At 44.7% G+C, this 18,225-nt stretch overlaps 2 protein-coding genes across 2 annotated transcripts in view; both read right to left on the bottom strand.

Moving 5' to 3' along the window:
- Positions 1–3,359: 3,359 nt before the first annotated feature.
- LOC128399704 (pyrin domain-containing protein 1-like) lies at positions 3,360–4,049 on the bottom strand. Its single transcript, XM_053361391.1, has one exon. The coding sequence runs from the start codon at positions 4,017–4,019 to the stop codon at positions 3,738–3,740; it is 282 nt and encodes a 93-aa protein (XP_053217366.1). The 5' UTR covers positions 4,020–4,049; the 3' UTR covers positions 3,360–3,737.
- A 1,293-nt stretch (positions 4,050–5,342) lies between these two features.
- Positions 5,343–18,225, bottom strand: part of LOC128398905 (uncharacterized) — a 16,838-nt gene continuing 3,955 nt past the window's right edge. Inside the window, exons 3-11 of the mRNA XM_053360170.1 lie at positions 13,497–13,704; positions 12,400–12,457; positions 11,491–11,777; positions 11,254–11,399; positions 9,964–10,028; positions 8,765–8,988; positions 7,620–7,864; positions 5,668–5,796; positions 5,343–5,495 (exon numbers count right to left, since the gene is read on the bottom strand). Of these exons, the coding sequence (XP_053216145.1) occupies positions 5,343–5,495; positions 5,668–5,796; positions 7,620–7,864; positions 8,765–8,988; positions 9,964–10,028; positions 11,254–11,399; positions 11,491–11,777; positions 12,400–12,457; positions 13,497–13,704 (1,515 nt within the window). The remainder of the gene's footprint in view (positions 5,496–5,667; positions 5,797–7,619; positions 7,865–8,764; positions 8,989–9,963; positions 10,029–11,253; positions 11,400–11,490; positions 11,778–12,399; positions 12,458–13,496; positions 13,705–18,225) is intronic.

Raw genomic sequence — 18,225 nt, 5'->3', positions numbered from 1 at the left:
CCACATGGGCATTTAATGTGTATTTTAAGCTGGGTGTGTCTCAGTTCTTTGGGTGTTGTCCACTTGAGGTTCTACCTCTCCAACAGCTTTTTCCACAGTAAATTATTTTCTTCCCAAATCAGGGGAAATCCAGTAAGGGAAGTGTATCAAATATAAAATTGTTGCCTGACTGTGAATATCACAGAGTTCATTGTGTGGGCGGGTGGTTTCTGGTGACATTTTTTGTGGCGCCATTTATCTCTCTGCTCTCTAGGTCCGTTGTGTTTTCATGTGAGCTACATATTATAGAATTGTGAGGATCCTCTAGTGTCTAGTCCAACCTATGCAGCTGTCCCACACAGGGATCAAACCTGCAACCGTGGCATCATCGGCACCATACTCTTTACCAACTGAGCTATCCAGGCTCAGTTAGTATATGCTGACAAGTCCTCACTCCTGTCAGCAGTCATGTGGCAGCATCCTGCACTAACTGCAGCCTCTGGATAAAGTGTGAGGGATGCCCCACATCCATCATCATCATCATCAACAATATATTTATATTTCCACAGCCACTCTGGGTGGCTCGCAACTGAATATTAAAAACACGGTAAAACATCAAATATTACAAACTACCCTAAACATGTCTTCTAAAAGTCAGATAGTTGTTTGTTTCCTTGACATCTGATGGGAGGGCGTTCCACAGGGTGGGCACCACTACCGAGAAGGCCTCTGCCTGGTTCCCTGTAACCTCACTTCTTGCAGAGTGTAGAGTGCATTGCAGTAACCCAGTCTTGAAGTTACCAATGCATGAACTACTGTGGCAAGGTTTTTCCGGTACAGAAATGGCTGTAGCTGTTGAACCGGCCACAGTTGGTAAAAGGCATTTCCAGCCACTGAGGCTACCTGAGCCTCCAGTGACAGAGCTGGATGGAGAAGCACCTCCAAACTGTGAACCTGCTCCTTCAGCAGGAGTGCACCATCATCCAGGGTAGGCAGCAGACAAATTTCTCAGGCGCAGGAGCTATTCACTCTGTCTTTCCAGGATTCAAGCTCAGCTTGTTTTTCCTCAACCATTTAACCACTGTGTCCAGACAATAACCCAGACACTGAGCAGCTTCTCAGATGTTCAGATGTTTTGGAGAAATAGAGCTCAGTGCCTTCAGCATACTGATGGCACCTCGGCCTGAAAATCCTAATGCCCACTCCCAGCAGCTTCATGTAGATATTAAATAGCACTAGATATAAGATAGGGGCCCCTGTGGCACCCCATACCGTAGCTGCCAGGGGGCCGAAAGGCACTCGCCCAATGCTACTCTCTGGCTCGGTCCTGGCAGTAGGCTTGGAACTATGGTAATACAGTGCCCCCGATTCTCATTCCCCAGGAGGAAATCATGGTTGATGGTATCAAAAGCCAGCAAGTGATCAGGAAGCAGGAGCAAGGTAGCACTTCTGCTGTGTCACTCTCCGCAAAGCTCATTCGTCAGGGTGGCCAAGACCCACTTGGGGGCTCATCCACATTTCTGCTTGTGCCATGATTAAACAGCACAGGTTTAAGCAGTTTTCCACTTGACCAGTGCTTCCTAGGCATGGAGCTGAGTGGTTTCCCACTTGGCGCACTCCTTACAAAGGACAAGCCCCCTTTAGGTAGCAATAGAACAAATAGCAATCCAGGGAACACTCAAATTTCCATTTGCTCCGATTTGAGCGCTAAAAAGAGGTTTTCCCCAGGGGAGAGCTGCAGGAGAAAAGCAAGTGTGGATAAGCTCTCAGTTCTCTAGTAAGAACCCATATTGGAAAGGATCTCCATAATCCATATCCTTCAAGAATGCTTGCAGCTGCCCCACTACAGCCCTCTCCACCACTTCCCCCCAAAACGGGATATTTGCAACTTGCTGGTTCCATTCCAAACCATGGCTGTCCTCATCTCTCGTTCCAGAGAATGCAAAAGAGACAGTGTCGACACCAGTGAGTATCGTCTGATTCATTTTGGAGGCTCTTGCAATTTAGGGTGTCTATCTTAAATCACTTTTCAGTTATGATTATTATTTATTGAATTTATATACCACCCTATACCTGTAGGTCTCAGTGTGGTTCACAGAACAAAATAAAAATAAAAGGAGGGCCTCAGAAGGTGAACGAATGAATTTTATTATTACAGTCACAGACCAGTTCCGGCTCACTTACAGTATCAGGAAAATCATAAAACACGACAGGAATACATTGCATTGCAATTGGGTATAACAGAGACAATTCGGATACAGCGGCAGTTAAAAATATATATTAAAACTTGTTCATTAAAATATAACCTAAAATTGTCATTTAAACCCTTAATCGTTTTGGTAGTACAGCTTGTTCCCTAAGTTTTATGGCAGTCGCACAGAATTTGGCCACCCTTAGCGTGATCTCTAGATCCTTGTCCTCTACCAGGAGTTTTAGACATTGAAGTTTGGACCCATTTGGAGATTTTGTATAACAGGAGTGATAAATACCGAGCTTATATCCCCATAGAAACGGCAGCGTAACAAGACATGAGAGACAGTTTCTACCTCCATCAAGCTGCAGGGGCAGACTTGTTCCACATATGGTTTACCCTCGAATCTGCCCTGCAATAAGCCAGATGGCAGCACGTTGAATCTAGCGAGGGTAAATGAACGTCTGTATTTGGGTATTTGTAACTGTGGGTATTTGTAATTTTGACAAATAATTTGCTGGGGTAAATCCTCTCCAATTATCTTTTATAGCTGGGTGTTCATCACGTTCATGTGGCTTGGCAGTGCCACATCCCAAATTCGTTGGTGGATTATTGCTCTAGCTTTCTCATAACCTACAGCTATCAGGACCTGTGGGGAAAACCCCAAGGTAATATAGAAGTTGAATAAAGTAGGTGCAAGGACGCAGCCTTGTTTAACACCATGGGAGGTTTGGATTTCCTTGGATAAACTCAGAAGGTGATCTCAGGGTCCGGGTAGGTTCATATGGAAAGAGGCGGGCTTTGAGGTATTGCGGTCCTGAGCTGTTAAGGCTTTATAGGTCAAAACCAGCACTTTGAATTGGGCCCAGACATTAACTGGTAGCCAGTGCGGTCAGACCAGCATTGGTGTAATAAGTTCAAACTGTCTTGCTCCAGTGAGCAACTAGATGGGAGGTAGATATTTGCAGCCCAGCATTTTGAATGGAGGGCTTAAAAACCTCAGAGCTTCTTAATTGCTAGAGAAGGCTCTGTGAGGTTACTTACCCTCTCCTCCTGAGAGGAAGTAAAGCTTTCTTCCAATTCCTCTCTTTCTTTGTCTCTCTCTCCTTTGTGGAACACGTGTCTGAGCTCCTCCCTGAATCCAGACTCCATTTTGGAACTGGCTTTGTAATTTTGTACTCCATTAATTTGTCTACCTGCATTGCTTTTGCTGTGGCACTCAGATCTGTGACTAAGACCTTGTATTATGGAAGTAGTAAACCTTTTAAAACTTGTGCAACATGTGGTCCAATTCATTGCCAGAGGGGTAGAGATGGGAGAGCACATTGTCAGTGCCTAATACTGGGATATTTAAAAGGCCTAGCAACCTAAATTTCCTGTGCTTTGCAAATGCAGATACATAACTGAACAAGATTCTGCATGCTTTTTAAACTACCACTTCCACCCTCATGACTCCCATGAAAAGAGGATCAGAATCAATCTCCCTCCATTTGCAGAGGGCTGAGGAAAATGACAGTCCTTTCCCCTTAACTCATGGTGAGTTCCATGAGACGGCATTCCTTTTTCCTTACTCCTTCCCGGTGAGGGCAAGGAGCCTCTGTGCCTCGTTTCTGCAGTTGATGGCTCTGAGGACCTCGGCCGTCACCTGCACAGCATAATCTTCCAGGTAGAAACTCAGAAGGTGGTGGCTTAAGTCCACCACATCTGCCTTCTCCAGTGTCCCTAGGGGGATGTTGTCATAGCCCTCCCTGAGGGGGAACTCGTTGAGCTTGAGCTTGAATCTCTTGAGTTCGTCCTCCCGCAAGTTCTCCAGCGTGGACATCAGGCAGTCTGCGATGGTCTTCTCCATTGCCCTGCAATGTCACCCCCAGCAGCAAGGAAAAGCAAACACAAAACAAGAGAAGCTCAGCAAATGGACCTGGGAATGAGGCAGATCATTAGAAGATACTGCCAACTTCCACAACTAGGAATGACACTGAGGAGAAGCGGTTGGCTGCTACATGGAGCCAAAATGGGATAAAGGAGGTCAAATGACCTGTATTTCAACATTATACTGCTGCCTGACCATTCTAGCACTGGGAGAGCCGAGAAGCAGAATTCCCTTCATCAGCTCTGCTATGAAAGGCCGGCTCCATCATGCCTGTTATGTTTTGCTGGAGTGGCTGGGGCAACCCAGCCAGATGGGTGGGGTAAAAGTAATACAGTGATACCTCGGGTTAAGAACTTAATTCGTTCTGGAGGTCTGTTCTTAACCTGAAACTGTTTTTAACCTGAAGCACCACTTTAGCTAATGGGGCCTCCTGCTGCCGCCGCGCCGCCACCACACAATGTCTGTTCTCATCCTGAAGCAAAGTTCTTAACCCAAGGTATTTCTGGGTTAGTGGAGTCTGCAACCTGAAGCGTCTGTAACCCGAGGTACCACTGTATATTATTATTATTGGTCTTTACTTTGCAACTGGGGCTCTCTCCTAGTGGAGTGTGTGTTCAGCCCCAGCTTTTTAATCTAGGTACCCAGCAATTTTCCTCTTGTTAATTCACACACACACTCACACAGGTCACAGGAATTAATATATTTTCCCATCTCCTTCAAGAGAAAGGGTTAATCCCTACCTGCCTTCTGCATCATGGCCTGAGTCAGTTCTCTGGCATGGTGTATGGGGCAGTGAGTAGCCACAATCACCTGGAAAGGAGAGAGAGAGAGAGGATATGAATGAAGCAAGCAGGAACTATAAGAAATTGATGACGATGGGAGATGAGTTATTGGGAGCCCATGCACTGGATTCCTCTGGCATGTCTAGATAGCTGAGTTCAGCCAAACTTTAAAAACCTAGGTGTTTTTAAAGATCTTGATCTGGCACCAAAGAACATGATGAAGCCAGGTCAGCTTGTCTAGGAAGGCTCTTCCATGACACTACAAATGTTACTTTTTATTATTATTCTGCCATGTGTGTAGCGCTGTATCACCAGTTGCTCTGTGCCACCTTGGGAGGGAGGTGGGATATAAATACAGGGAAATAAAACTTGTTTACCTTGTACTGGGCGTAGAATAGAGGAATTCATCTGACCTGGATCTAACTCTTCTGCAAGAGAACAGGAAAGAGGCAATGTGACTGGGATGCCCTTTGCCATCCTGCCTCCCAACCTACAGTCCAACCTTGTGATCTTCCCTCGGTCAAAATGCACCTTGTTTCACATGGGCCTTCCAGATGAGCTTATTTGTGCGCTTCTCCACCAGCGTGAAGCTGAACTTCTCTTGCATTTGCTCAGCAGACAGCTCCACGTACTGCTGCAGCTTCTCAGCATCCAGGTATTGAAGCTTCACTTCCTGAGGGAAAGCGGGAAACCACTGTAGGTGTGAATGTGGCTTAGCCCCGCCCATGATCCCAACAGAGTCAAATTAAAGGGCGAGCAGGGGTCCTGCTTTAGTTCCTTCCCATTCTCATGCATCACCGCTTGGCTCTGCATTGACAGAATATTTCATCATCTTTGTGCCTCACCTCAGGCCAGATTGTGACGTCGTCTAAGGTCTGCACAAAGACGGGAGTGCCAATCTTCAGACTTTTCAGGGTCCCAGGGGGTTTCTCTAGTCTCTGTGAATGGCAATTTGCTTCATGCTCATCCACAGCCTGGGAAAGGCAAACAAGGTCACTTTTGAGACATGCAAAGAAGGCAGCAAGTTCCTACAATACTGGGTCCATTTCAAATAGGGTGAAGGGCATTTGGAGCAGAAGCTCAGCTCTTTTCCTCGAAGCCCCACAACTTTCTTGGCACAGTTACAGTCGATAAGGCAGGGATAGGGAATCTGCTGCCTTCCAGGTGGTGTTGGCTTTCCTTCCGCCCCAGCCAGCATGGGTCAAGGATGGTGGATGTTGTAGTCTAACAGCACCTGAAAGGACACAGGTTCTCCATCCACAGGGCAAGGAAAACTAAACTGCTTTGGCACTAGAAACTATAATGGGGACAGGAGATTTATTGGCCACATGAGAAACTGAAGTTGGGGCTCTTGGATTGGCTACCTTGAACTGTGACACAGCAGAGAGCTACCAGCAACCCTGGGTCAGTCTCCTGATGAGACAATGCAGGAACCCACAGAAGGAATTATACTTCAATATTACCACGAAACATAAGGCAACATTTCTAGGAGCACTGAAATTGATAAGGCAAAATAACAGTGTGCTTTATCTCCAACATGCCAACATTGCAAACCAGGAGGGATGTATTCCTCAAAGAGCTCATAAGTACAGTGGTACCTCTGTTTAAGGACAGTACCGGAAGTAGTGTTTGAGAACTTTACCTCGGTCTAAGAACAGAATCTGAATGGTGGAAGATTGTGTGTGAGATTGTATGGGGAAAATATGCAATAACAGATGCAATCTTGCTTAAAATGTATATAGGAAGTGCAGTGTAAGCGATGGAAGTCAATCAATGAAATTTTATTATTGAGATATTTGTAGAATAAATTTGGAGGAAATTCTTCCAACTTTTCTTCTTCTTTTTCTCCTTATCTTTGCTTTTTCTTTTTTCTTTTGTTCCTTTTCTTCTTTTTTGTTCTTTTTATATATGTGTGTGCTTATCTGAAATATATATGTATGCATGTATTTACAATATTTTGCTTATATTTTGTAATAATTGTGTTAAATAAATTGGAAATAAAATAAAATAAGGTCCCTTACAAATTTGAATAATAGGACTGATAACTAAAAAGGGGGGAAGCGCGCTCCATTTTAAGAACGGTTTCAGTTTAAGAACGGACTTCCGGAATGGATTAAGTTTGTAAACCGAGGTACCACTGTTCCAAGTCTTTTGCTAAATGAGCTAAGGGGAATTTGCTCTTCATGAAATGTGTTTTCTCTGAGGGAAGCCCCACTGGCTTCAGTGTAGCATAAATATATTCCATTTTCACAATTTGGCAACAACTGCTAACTGGTTCTCTAGGCAAGACCTTTAGCCATTAGCAAGGAGACTGCCAAACAAATGAAAATTGTTTATTTCAATATTGGAAAGTTCACTTTTAGTAAACACCACTGTTGTTGGGAACCAAAGTAACCTCGTGAAGGGCAGCTGATAATCACATATCTGGTGGCATTTTCATGTCGGCTATAAGTTTGTGCTATAAGTAAGAGCTGGACCAAAAAGAAAGCTGATTGCTGAAGAATTGGTGCTTTTGAATTACGGTGCTGGAGGAGACTCTTGAGAGTCCCATGGACTGCAAGAAGATCAAACCTATCCATTCTTAAGGAAATCAGCGCTGAGTGCTCACTGGAAGGACAGATCCTGAAGCTGAGGACTAAACAACAACAAGAAGTTTGGTAAATTAGCTGCAGCCCAACTAAAGCAGTTCACTAACAATAGCACATCCTGGTGCATGATTTTTGCATTGCTATTGTGTCAGGATTAGTATGATCCAGGCAATCTGGAATGCAAATCAAACTTGGGGGTTCCCGCTTACCTTTATCAGGGAGGGGTCATTGGGTAAGAGGTATAGGTGGAATATTAGCATTTTGAATCGAAGTCTCTGATAGAGCCTTGCCACGGTGTTGATCTTTTGATTAAACATCTTTTTGAAAATGATTCCAAGGGAAGAGAACTTGGGGTTTTCCAACACAACGTGATGAGGCTCCACTCGGTCTGGCTTCTCCAGCTTCATCTCCCCTTTGACAAAATGTGCAATATAGACCCCAGAATGGTCTTCAGCTAAAAAGGAGTGCAAAGGAAGCATAGACAATGTGTTACAAGTGTGGACTTGAGCCTGGGGGACAACAGGGCTGGCCCAGCACATTGTGCCACTGAGGTAAAGCAGAAAGTGCCGTCCTCATGCTGCCTCCTCCCCAACCCTCAGCCGACACGGCCTCCTCCCGTGTCCTCCTCTGCTGCTCCCCCCTGACAAAAGACAAGAAAAGGGGTTTAAAAAGGAGGTCAAAAAGAAGGCCTGCAGGGGGAGGAAGCCAGAGCAGGTAGCGGCATGGAGGAAGAGTCCCAAGCCTGCCAGGCCTGAGGCAATGGCTTCACCTCCCTCATGGCTGGACTGAGTGACAAAGCTCATCACTTCAGCCTGCCTGTTTCATGCAAGTATTTATGTTGTCATCATCATTCTTCTCAATTAAAGTTTGTTTATGTCATTTTATGGAACAATATCCTCTCAAGGCAGCTTGCAAACAAAATATGATAAACCACGGGAAACAATGGGAATAGCACAGTTAAAATATATAGTGGAACCTCAGTTGTCGAATGTAATCTGTTCCGGAAGACCGTTCAACTCCTGAAATGTTTGACAACCGAGGCGCAATTGCCGGTCAGAAGAAATGTGAAAAAAATGGAGAAAAGTGCTTCAGAAGCCGTTTGACTTCCAAGGTGCGTTTGAAAACAAGCATTCACTTCTGGGTTGTCAGCGTTCAAAAGCTGAAATGATCAACTTCCGAAGCGTTCGACAACCAAGTTTCCACTGTAGCACAAAAATGATACAAGACACAAGAAAGCCAGCACTATCGAGCCATGGAACCCCATAGCATTCTTCGCCTGTCCATGCAAGTTATTCCTCTTTAGGATCTCCTCTTACGGTTATACACTTGGAAGATTTCCTTCCCTCCGCCCTACCTGAAAGAGACAGGAAGTGAGGGATGTGAATGGCTGTCACAGCCTCCACTACATCCACTTGAATGTTGAGCAGAGGGCCAGCGACATGCAACTCCTCAGTGTTCTGTACTTCCAAGAGCTTCAGCCACGAATCAAAATAGTATGTTAAGGTCACAGCTTCTCTCACCTCACATATGAGATCTGAATCTAAACAAGAGAAGGAGCCAGCCTTTGTGGAGCTCACTCTGAATGGCACAAAGGGAAAGATGAAAGGGGAAGCGGGTTGAACATGGATGAAGAGAACTTCTTCTGCTGTTCTAATTTATATTTCTTCAAGGAGACTCTTCATATGCCAAGTAAGGAGGTGAAAAGTTTAGGGAAGGAAATTGCCTGGGTTAACATCGCTCTGTTGCATTCAAGCATTTTGCCATAGAGAAACACTTTCACTAAGAGACGGTCTAATAAATAAAACACGTTTTCTCCGATACGGGAAAGGTGACTTTTAAATGGTCAAGTGGGTGCAAAGTAAACTTGTGAGTAGCTACTCACCTTGTTTTCACCAGTGTTTTGGGTCTGTTGGCATTTCAGTGAAAATTCTCACAGCAAATATTCTACAACATGTACCCCTTTTTGCTCTAAAAACTGGACCTAGCCCCCCAAAAAAACTTCTTTCAAGTAATTGGGAGAGACTCAGGTGTAAAAAAGTGGACCAGTCACCATCACATCAAGTTTGCCCCATAGTCAGCACTCCTGTTTGTTATTTGAATGGGTCAATAGCTAGTGAAAAGCAGGATAGAATGCAGATGGGGAGCATTTATTTATTTGATTTAGCTTCCTTACTTGCTCTTTTCCATAAAGGCCCAGGGCAGGTTACACCAATGAAATATACAATTATGAAAACAAAGCATTTAGAACCAACAGGTAAGGAGAAGTGTAAAATCAGTTAAAAAATAGCTCCATATTTTTTTAAAAAACAACAGCTATATAAACATCTTTAAAATTCATATACAAAAGCATTTGAAAGTACTTCCAGTGCAGATGGAGACTGAGATGAAGATCTAAACTCTTTTTGGAGGAAGAAAGTCTTCAGAGCAACATCACCTGTCCAATGTGTAATGGGAGAGGATTCCAAAGGGTCAGAATCCCAAAATTCAATTCACAGTATAAACTGTTCCCTGACGTGAGAAATGCTTAAAAGATCCAAGAGAAATTTCACACACCTGTATTTTTTGTGACCCCCTTCTGAGTCCCAAACCATGTCTGGTTTGATTTTTTCTGGAAGCTCCTACAAGAAAATAGTAACCATTAGTGTGGATGCCAGATCTCTTTTCCCATCTGAAAACAGGGTATTCCTGTCTGTATCTGACACCCCTGAGCCTAGGGCTTGCCAATCGGAAGGTCAGCGGTTCAAAACCCCATGACGGGGTGAGCTCCCGTTGCTCTGTCCCAGCTCCTGCCAACCTAGCAGTTCAAAAGCCGCTCTGGCAGGAAGATAAAGAGTGTTTCCACGCGCTGCTCTGGTTTCACCAGAAGTGGCTTAGTCATGCTGGCCACATGACCTGGAAAAACTGTCTGAGGACAAACGTTGGCTTCCTCAGCCAGTAAAGCGAGATGAGCGCCTCAACCCCAGAGTCATCTGCAACTGGGTTTAACTGTCAGGGGTCCGTTACCTTTTTAATATGTGTGAGCCTGCGCATGCACGCATCATGCCGAACCCAGAAGTGACTCAGAAACGCCGTAAAAAACACATATCTACACTATAAAAAATAATTTACCGGTAAGTATCACCACACCACCCCTCCTCTCCCCGACCTTAAACTATACTCAACTCTAACATCTCATACAAATGTAATGGATCTGCTGAAAAGACTTTACAAACTAAAAAGAGAGACAATGCACGTACTTTTGTAAACCAAGAAAATCTTTAATAAAAATTATTTAAAAAAGAAACGCCATAAAAACATCACAAAAAGGGGTAGGGGTGCTTTTTCAATTGGTGTTCCAATTGTACATAATTTCACAAAGGCATGAGGTGTCTTGGAACGAAACCCCCATGTAAATGGGGAATTGTCTGCATAGGACTGCTGCAACTCACACAAACTCAACAACATTCACCCTCCTGATAAGTAAGGATAATGGAATAAGTGTTCAGGCATTTGGAGCCAAGATGCGCTCAGAGAATTAACTTCAGGAGGCTGACACCTGAAGTCTAACACAAGCTGAATGCACATTAATGGCCTATGTTTAAAGCACAGGAAACTGCAGGAGGATTACAGGGGGATGACGACCACAGCATGTGGGCCCTCTGTAAAATGGGTGCGAGGCGCACTGAACAGGAATTACAGTGCGACGATTTCTTAGCACCAGGAGCCACTTGTCTAGAGGCAGCCTTTGAAGCTGAACAGCAAGTTCATTAATTAATGTACACATGGAATTAGAAATTCAGATTCAGAACCTTTGCTTTAAAAGTACCATTGGTGATGCAAATGATTAAAACTGCATCCTCTTACCTCACTGGGGCACCAGCTACCCCGGCTACTTTCCCCAGAACCTGCCGGGTTTTCCATCTTTGTGCTTCCTCCTTCCTCTGCAAACAGGGGGGATTCTAACTGTAGCCCTGAGTGGCCAGAAGTCTGGACTGGATCTTGCCCCGAGCCTGTAAAAGAAATACAACTCTTTACCTGAATTGATTGTTGCAAGGAGGAAGGAGGAAATTGCATTGTCCTTGGACTCTAAGCCAAACTCACCACGTATTGCAAGCAGCAGATTCTGGATGGAACCCAGATGTTCCATTTCTACACATTCAAGGAACTGGCAACAAGCTTGCTCCCCCCTTCCCTGGATCATACGCAGCAATTTTTTACTTTTCTCCTTGGAGTCTTCCTCTGCTTCCAGCAAGTCCCAGAATTCTTTCCGTGTGATAATATAGCGAGAGAATAACACATGTAAAATGTCCCTTCCAAGAATCTCAATTAATTCTTTCCTTCCCTTGCAGATAATCTTCTTAGCAGAGATTGTGACTCCTTCCAGTGGCCTGTTGCAGAAATGTTCCATTTGTTTCAGGCATCAGGAGAGGGGAAGAAAGCCTTAGAATCTGGTTAGGCTACAAGCTGGCCCTGAGGTTCCCCACGCCTGGTCTCCTGCCCTCGCTGACCCTCTCCGCCACCTGCGATCTGACTCTAATCTGCCGCCCGGAAAACATGCTTAAATAATCCATAATGAAAAGAAACTAGGATGTGATTTGCCACCACTTTAATAACTGTCAAGTATATATCTAGTCTTTGTGGTCCATTTTGCATCTTTCTCCAGGTTGTACCCCATTGCCTGGCCTTAGTGGCATTTTCTGCTTGCAAAGCATGACCAATGGCCGTGCATACAGAAGCTTGAACTGCCTGACAGGTTGCCCTCTGGCCTCGCACCCGAGATTTCTTCAAGGATGAGTCTCCCCACGTTGACCAGGAAACTTTTACCTACCACCCAAAAACAGCACAGTCCACCCTAGGAACAGATTTGCCCATCCTTGTTTCTAGTTGCATCTCCCTCCCAAGGAAATTGCTACTTTTGCCTCATGCCAACTAACGTGAAATGCTGCCAGACAGGAGTCCTAGCCCTTTCTCTGTAAGCTGCCAAGCAAAATAGCAATGAATTTACCACACTTGTTCCTTTCCACCTCTCTCTGCATTCTGCCCACATCAGCGGGCATGACCAGGTCATCTGCGAGTGGGAAAGATCCATGCCAGTTGTTTATTCCCCCATAGTCTTATTTGTTTAAAAAACATTTATTGGTGCAAAACTATTTATGTTCTTAATCTCCATCCAATGCCCGGGGGGGGGCACACTGACTCCCCACCCCAAATATATTTCCAGTGTGTATGGCAAGTGGGAGTGGAGTTGAATGCAGAGTCCATATAATGTCTGTGTTGTCAAAGCAGGCTTGACTGCATCCAAACCGCATGGCCAGAAGTTATTCAAAGGCGGCAGAATTTATCTATGCAGCAAATGTTGGCCCCTTCCGATTGAGTAAACAAGACAATTTCTCCTCCTTGAATAAGCTATGGGTTTGATTTTCAATTTTAAGCAATATATAAAGTAAAACTGTTACAAAAAATATGGGGGGGGGGTTGTAAATTGTCTAGAAGAAACTATTTCAACTCACTGCACTGAAAATTTGTGGGAAATAACCTTTGTGGAAAATGCCGTTTAATTTCCTGCCTCCCTCCTCTTCCTTTCTTTCACATAGTTTGGCTATTACAGTGGTACCTCAGGTTAAGAACTTAATTCGTTCTGGATGTCCATTCTTAATCTGAAACTGTTCTTAACCTGAGGTACCACTTTAGCTAATGGGGCCTCCTGCTGCCGCTGCGCAGCTGCCGTGCGATTTCTGTTCTCATCCTGAAGCAAAGTTCTTAACCTGAGGTACTATTTCTGGGTTAGCGGAGTCTATAACCTGAAGCATCTGTAACCTGAAGTGTCCATAACCCGAGGAACCACTGTATTGGCATAGGCAGACACCCTTAATGGCATTTTCTGCCCCCCAAAAGCATTGGGCTGGACACAACTCAATGCCACCTTGTAGAGGATGGTGAGCATCTCATCTGAAGTGACCCTGAGCTTATTTTGGGGTACACATGTTCACTTCCTCTTTCTTTTTGCGGATATTTGGTGTGGCCCAAAACTTCTTGCGGGGTTCAAATCACCACATAGCAATGAGCATTGATCAAAACCGATGGCTATTTATTCCCAAATTCCTTACCTTCCCTGTCTGCCAGCAGCTCACAGTTGATCGCTTTCAGAACTCTGGCCGTCACTTCCAAGGCATAATCCGGGCCATAGTAGACGAGGAGCAGCTGGCTGAGGTGCGAAACACTTGCTTCCTCCAGCAACTCCTTTGAAATATTCACAAAGCGCTTCTGGATGGGGAAATGGTGGAGTTTGCCCTTGAACTTCTTTAGCTCAGACTCCTTCAATATTTTCAGAGTGTTCAGTAGAAAGGTATGTGAAGGCCATGCTCTTCTCACTGTTTTGCGTAATAATATTGATGGGGGGGGGGGAATCCAGTGAGCCCACCACATTTACCAACATAAAATATAGTATTTCCCCTTTCCCTTCCCTTCCTAGCAGTTTCAAAGTCATTCATTCAAGGTTGGGCTGACTGGGGAAGGGATGTGGCTGAGAAGCAGGCCACATGCTTTGCATGCAAAGGCACCAGGTTCAATGCTGGATGGACCAATTCAGATATTAGATGGGAGCTTCTGGCGTTCCAGAGGGTCTGGGAAGGCCTGCAAGCTTTCTGAACTTATTACAGGCCTGTTGCTAAATATTTGCAGCGCTGAAACAGGAGCGGAATAAGACTCTGCCTTCTGCATAGGACAACTGAACCCCAAGTCCAAAGGACTGAGGCAATTCCTTTCCTTCGTTTTTGCTTTTCTGTGTATCCTAAGGGTGCTGAAGGTATTTGTAACGCCTTAAGGAATAATAGTAACTCTTTACTCAAGTCAGAGGTGCCAACTTGAATAAAACATTGGGGGGGGGGACAAAACCTCGGGGATATGTGGATTAGCAAACAACTAAATAGGTTTAACCAGTGCTGGTTTTTTCCTGGAGTGGCGCAGAGACCTAAATTGCCGGCCTGTGAGGGTGAAGGTGAAGACGCCGACTTTGAAATACTATCCCCCCTCTTCTCGAATTATGGGATATGGGAAACGTCTTAGAGATTCCGAGGAGATAGTCCCCGTTCCCTTTCCGAGATCAAAGCAAACAAGGGTTGAACCATGTCACTTTAAAGAAGGGAGTAATCTACTGGATTGTTCCTACATGGTAGAAACTCAGAACCGTTTCAACCCACTGATTGATTGCGCGTTAGCACTTAAAGATGAAGAGCGAATAATTCCACAAATAACAAGCGATGTGGCCAACAGTAAGAGTGTAGTCTCTCCTCAGAAGGAGGAACTGGTCCTTGGCACGGCCAATCATATGACATTTGAACAGTCCCATTTAATAATCAAAACCTTGCACTGTATATTCAAAAGACTAGATGATCTTTCGTCCCAGCTGCACAGCCTCCAACAAAAGCTGGTTACTACTTCCCCAGCGCCAGCCGGTGTTAAGTCCCTTGAAGAGAGGAAGGGGACGAGGAGTTTGTCCTTAAATAACAAACGTACTGACAAATTTAAATACAACCTTAACCTTCAATTAGGTCATCAATCCTTGATCTTAACACCAAGGAAAGTGAGCCTAACCATACAAAATGGGGACCCAAGATGGAGAACTCTGGGTGGTGCCAAGGAACTCCTAAAGGTGCTGTTAAATATGGAGGCAACACAAATTGACCTCTGTGCAGTCCTCCCCCTTGTCCATCATCATAAATCCCAGAGAGTCCTGCTTGCGTTCCAATCCACAAAAATTCCCACTATCATATTACGAAAGAAAGCATTTTTGTTTCGCTGTGGGATAGCACCAACGAGAGCCTTTATAGACCCTACGCCTAAACCCCTACTGTTGGAGGCAATAACCAAAGAGGGCTCAAAATCTGCTAAACCCGATCCACCAGTGGACACTGGAGTGGGAGTTCAATCCCAGGAGAAGAATTATGTGGCCTCCACTCCCCTAGCAAAGAACAATGACCATCCGGAAAGTGGCATGACACCACCAGAAGAGATCGAACTCATTGCCTCCTTTGCAGATTTACCAGTGGTGGAACAAAAAGAAATTATTAATAGACTGGAATCGCTTAAAACCCAACTTATTAGGAAGCTCAGCACCAGAATACTCACGTACAGCGAACATGACTCCCTAGAAGAACCAGATCATATGGATCTCTCAATATCTAATGCTAAATGGATGTCGGCAATGGAGGATAAGATACAATCCCAAGAAGCAACTACCAGTCCTTCCCTCCAAGCAGAACAATCCTCTGTGCTCTTAATAGATTTACATGACCGTCCATCGAAAAACATACCTGAAGAAAGCAGCACACAACAGGAAAAATCCCCTTCTACACATTCATCGATGCCAGACCTGGAACCTTCTTATAGCACTGACCAATCAAGAGAAGAGGTGCCTTTGCCAACCTTCCCAAATAGCCCTCTCGCCCAGCCTTCTCCCTCTTTGCCGAGTATTATGGATTCAACAGCAAGACCAGTGATGGAACTGATTGAAGATCCAACAGGCCACATAAATCAAGTAGCCCAAAAGACCAACAGCAGGCTACAGAGAGACCAAACTTCTGACGAGATAGCTGGTCCACCCCGGGTGGCCCACCAAACTCTTTTGGAAAAGGGGTCCGCCCCTGTTCAAAGTCCTACTCCTAGTAGATCGAGTGGCCAAGCTCAACAGTCAGATGACCTTGTAAATCCCACTCAGCCTTTACGAGAGGTTTTTCATCAGAGGAAGATAACTGATTTCTTTATTGGCTCCCCTCTTCCCGTATTAAAGTTGAGCCAATTTTCCGAATGACAGTCAATTGGAGGAACGGGGAAACCCCAGCCTTCAATATTAAGTTGGAACATTGCTGGATGGAAAAGTAAAAAATTAGATCCAGAATTCCAAAAATATATTAATTCCTTTCTTATCATACTATTACAAGAAACTTGGGTGGAGCAGGAAATTGAGTTAAATGGCTTTGAGTTTATATGTCTGCCTGCTAGCCCGTCAACGAATGGTGGCCGCCCTAAAGGTGGCCTTACAATTGGTATCTCCCTCAAACTTCGGGCTAAACTTTCACTAGTGCATGCATTTCCGCCTTATGCTATTACCGGACTGACCTCTGGTGGAAACTTCTCTTTATTGGTTACAAATGTCTATTTCCCTCCGGGAGGGTTAGCAGCTGATCTTACTGCTAGATGGGAATCCCTAGAGGATTTTTTACTTTCTTGCTATCTTAAATATCCCAATGTCCCCTCCATTACTGGAGGCGATTTTAACGCTGGGATAGCCTCAAATCGGGAGGCTCTTAAAAAGTCTAAGTGGTGGGTTGACCCCGGCGCTCAAACTTACGATCTAGTATACACCCCCACTAGAATATCAAAGGATGTAAAAGTCAATAAGGCGGGAGTGATGCTTTATCAGATGACTCTACGCCTTAATTTAATTATATTAAATGGCAGGTGTCCTCCAGACATACCAGGAGAGTTCACCCACCTGGGGTTAAAATCAAACAGTGTTCTCGACTATGTAATGGTTTCCCGAGATCTATTTTTGAATGTCACCTCTTTTAAAATTGATAATACCCAATTTAGTGGCCATCTTCCCCTGATAACCAAGTTATGTGTTGACTGGCAGTTGCTCGACCGCTCCCACCCAATTTTGGTCCTTAATAAAGGGAAGAAACACGAAATATCCCTTAACGGTGATCCCAGCCCCGACATGGGAGCAGTTCCTGAGAAAATATTTCTCAGTGGCAGAAGCTCCAGCCACTCATTGGGGACCTTCTAATCCCCTTCCCGTCTGGCCTAATACCGACCCTGCTGAAATCCTAGAATTGATAGCTGAGCTGAAAACTGGTAAGGCCCCTGGGCCAGATTTGGTCCCTGTTGAGGCTATAAAGCTTCATTCTGCATGGTGGGCAGGGATTTTAGCTAAAGCGTTCGATGCAATAAATGCCACGGGCTTAATACCAGGAATGTGGAAGGAGGCCATTATAATTCCTGTCTACAAAAAAGGCCCTCCCGGTGACCCAGGGAATTATTGGAATATCAGTCTGCTATCGTCCATTGGGAAAATATATGCCCGTTTTTTGCTGGCAAGGTTGATGAAGTGGTCAGTTGAGGCTGACCTGATTGGATTTAGATTAAATCGATCCACAACAGACCAGGCAATTATTCTTTACCACTTAGCCCAGAAATACTCGACACCTCGACAGGGCCAACTTTGCGCAGCTTTCATAGATTTGAAAGCTGCGTTTGATAGTATTCCGAGGAAATTACTATGGGACAAACTTGCCTGTTGGGGAATAGATAGAAGGCTCCTGTGGCTTATCTCCCAACTTCATGCCGGGTCCGTGGCCAGGGTGAGATTATCCCCTGCTGGAGACCTGACTAACCCAGTGCCAGTAAATAAGGGTGTACGCCAGGGTTGTATTTTAGCGCCTCTTCTTTTTAACTTATTTATCAGTGATATGAGGATCCCATTAGCCGTCTCACAAAAATTTATCCACACCCCTCGTATAGCAGATTACCGTTGTCCTTTACTTCTCTACGCAGATGATGCGGTACTACTCTCTTACTCCAGAGTGGGTTTAAGGAGGGCACTAAAGATTTTCGCGACATATTGCCATTCTAATCATCTGTCTATCAACCACACCAAGTCCAAAGTACTGATATTTTCAAGGAGTCGAAAACTTTATTCATGGAAACTGGAGGGCACGAAAATCGAACAAGTATATAAATTTAAATATTTAGGAATTTATTTTCAATATAATTTAGGGTGGAAAGCGCACGTTGAATATCTTCAAAACAAGACAAAAGCCCTATCACACTCCCTCC

Source organism: Podarcis raffonei, chromosome 13, assembly GCF_027172205.1.
Source record: "Podarcis raffonei isolate rPodRaf1 chromosome 13, rPodRaf1.pri, whole genome shotgun sequence".
NCBI classification, from domain to species: Eukaryota; Metazoa; Chordata; class Lepidosauria; order Squamata; family Lacertidae; genus Podarcis; species Podarcis raffonei.
This window is presented reverse-complemented; position numbering and strand designations above follow the sequence as displayed.

What these genes read in the sequence shown, in the direction of transcription:
- LOC128399704 (XM_053361391.1), bottom strand. Translation starts at nt 4,019, where the DNA reads ATGGAGAAGACCATCGCAGACTGCCTGATGTCCACGCTGGAGAACTTG.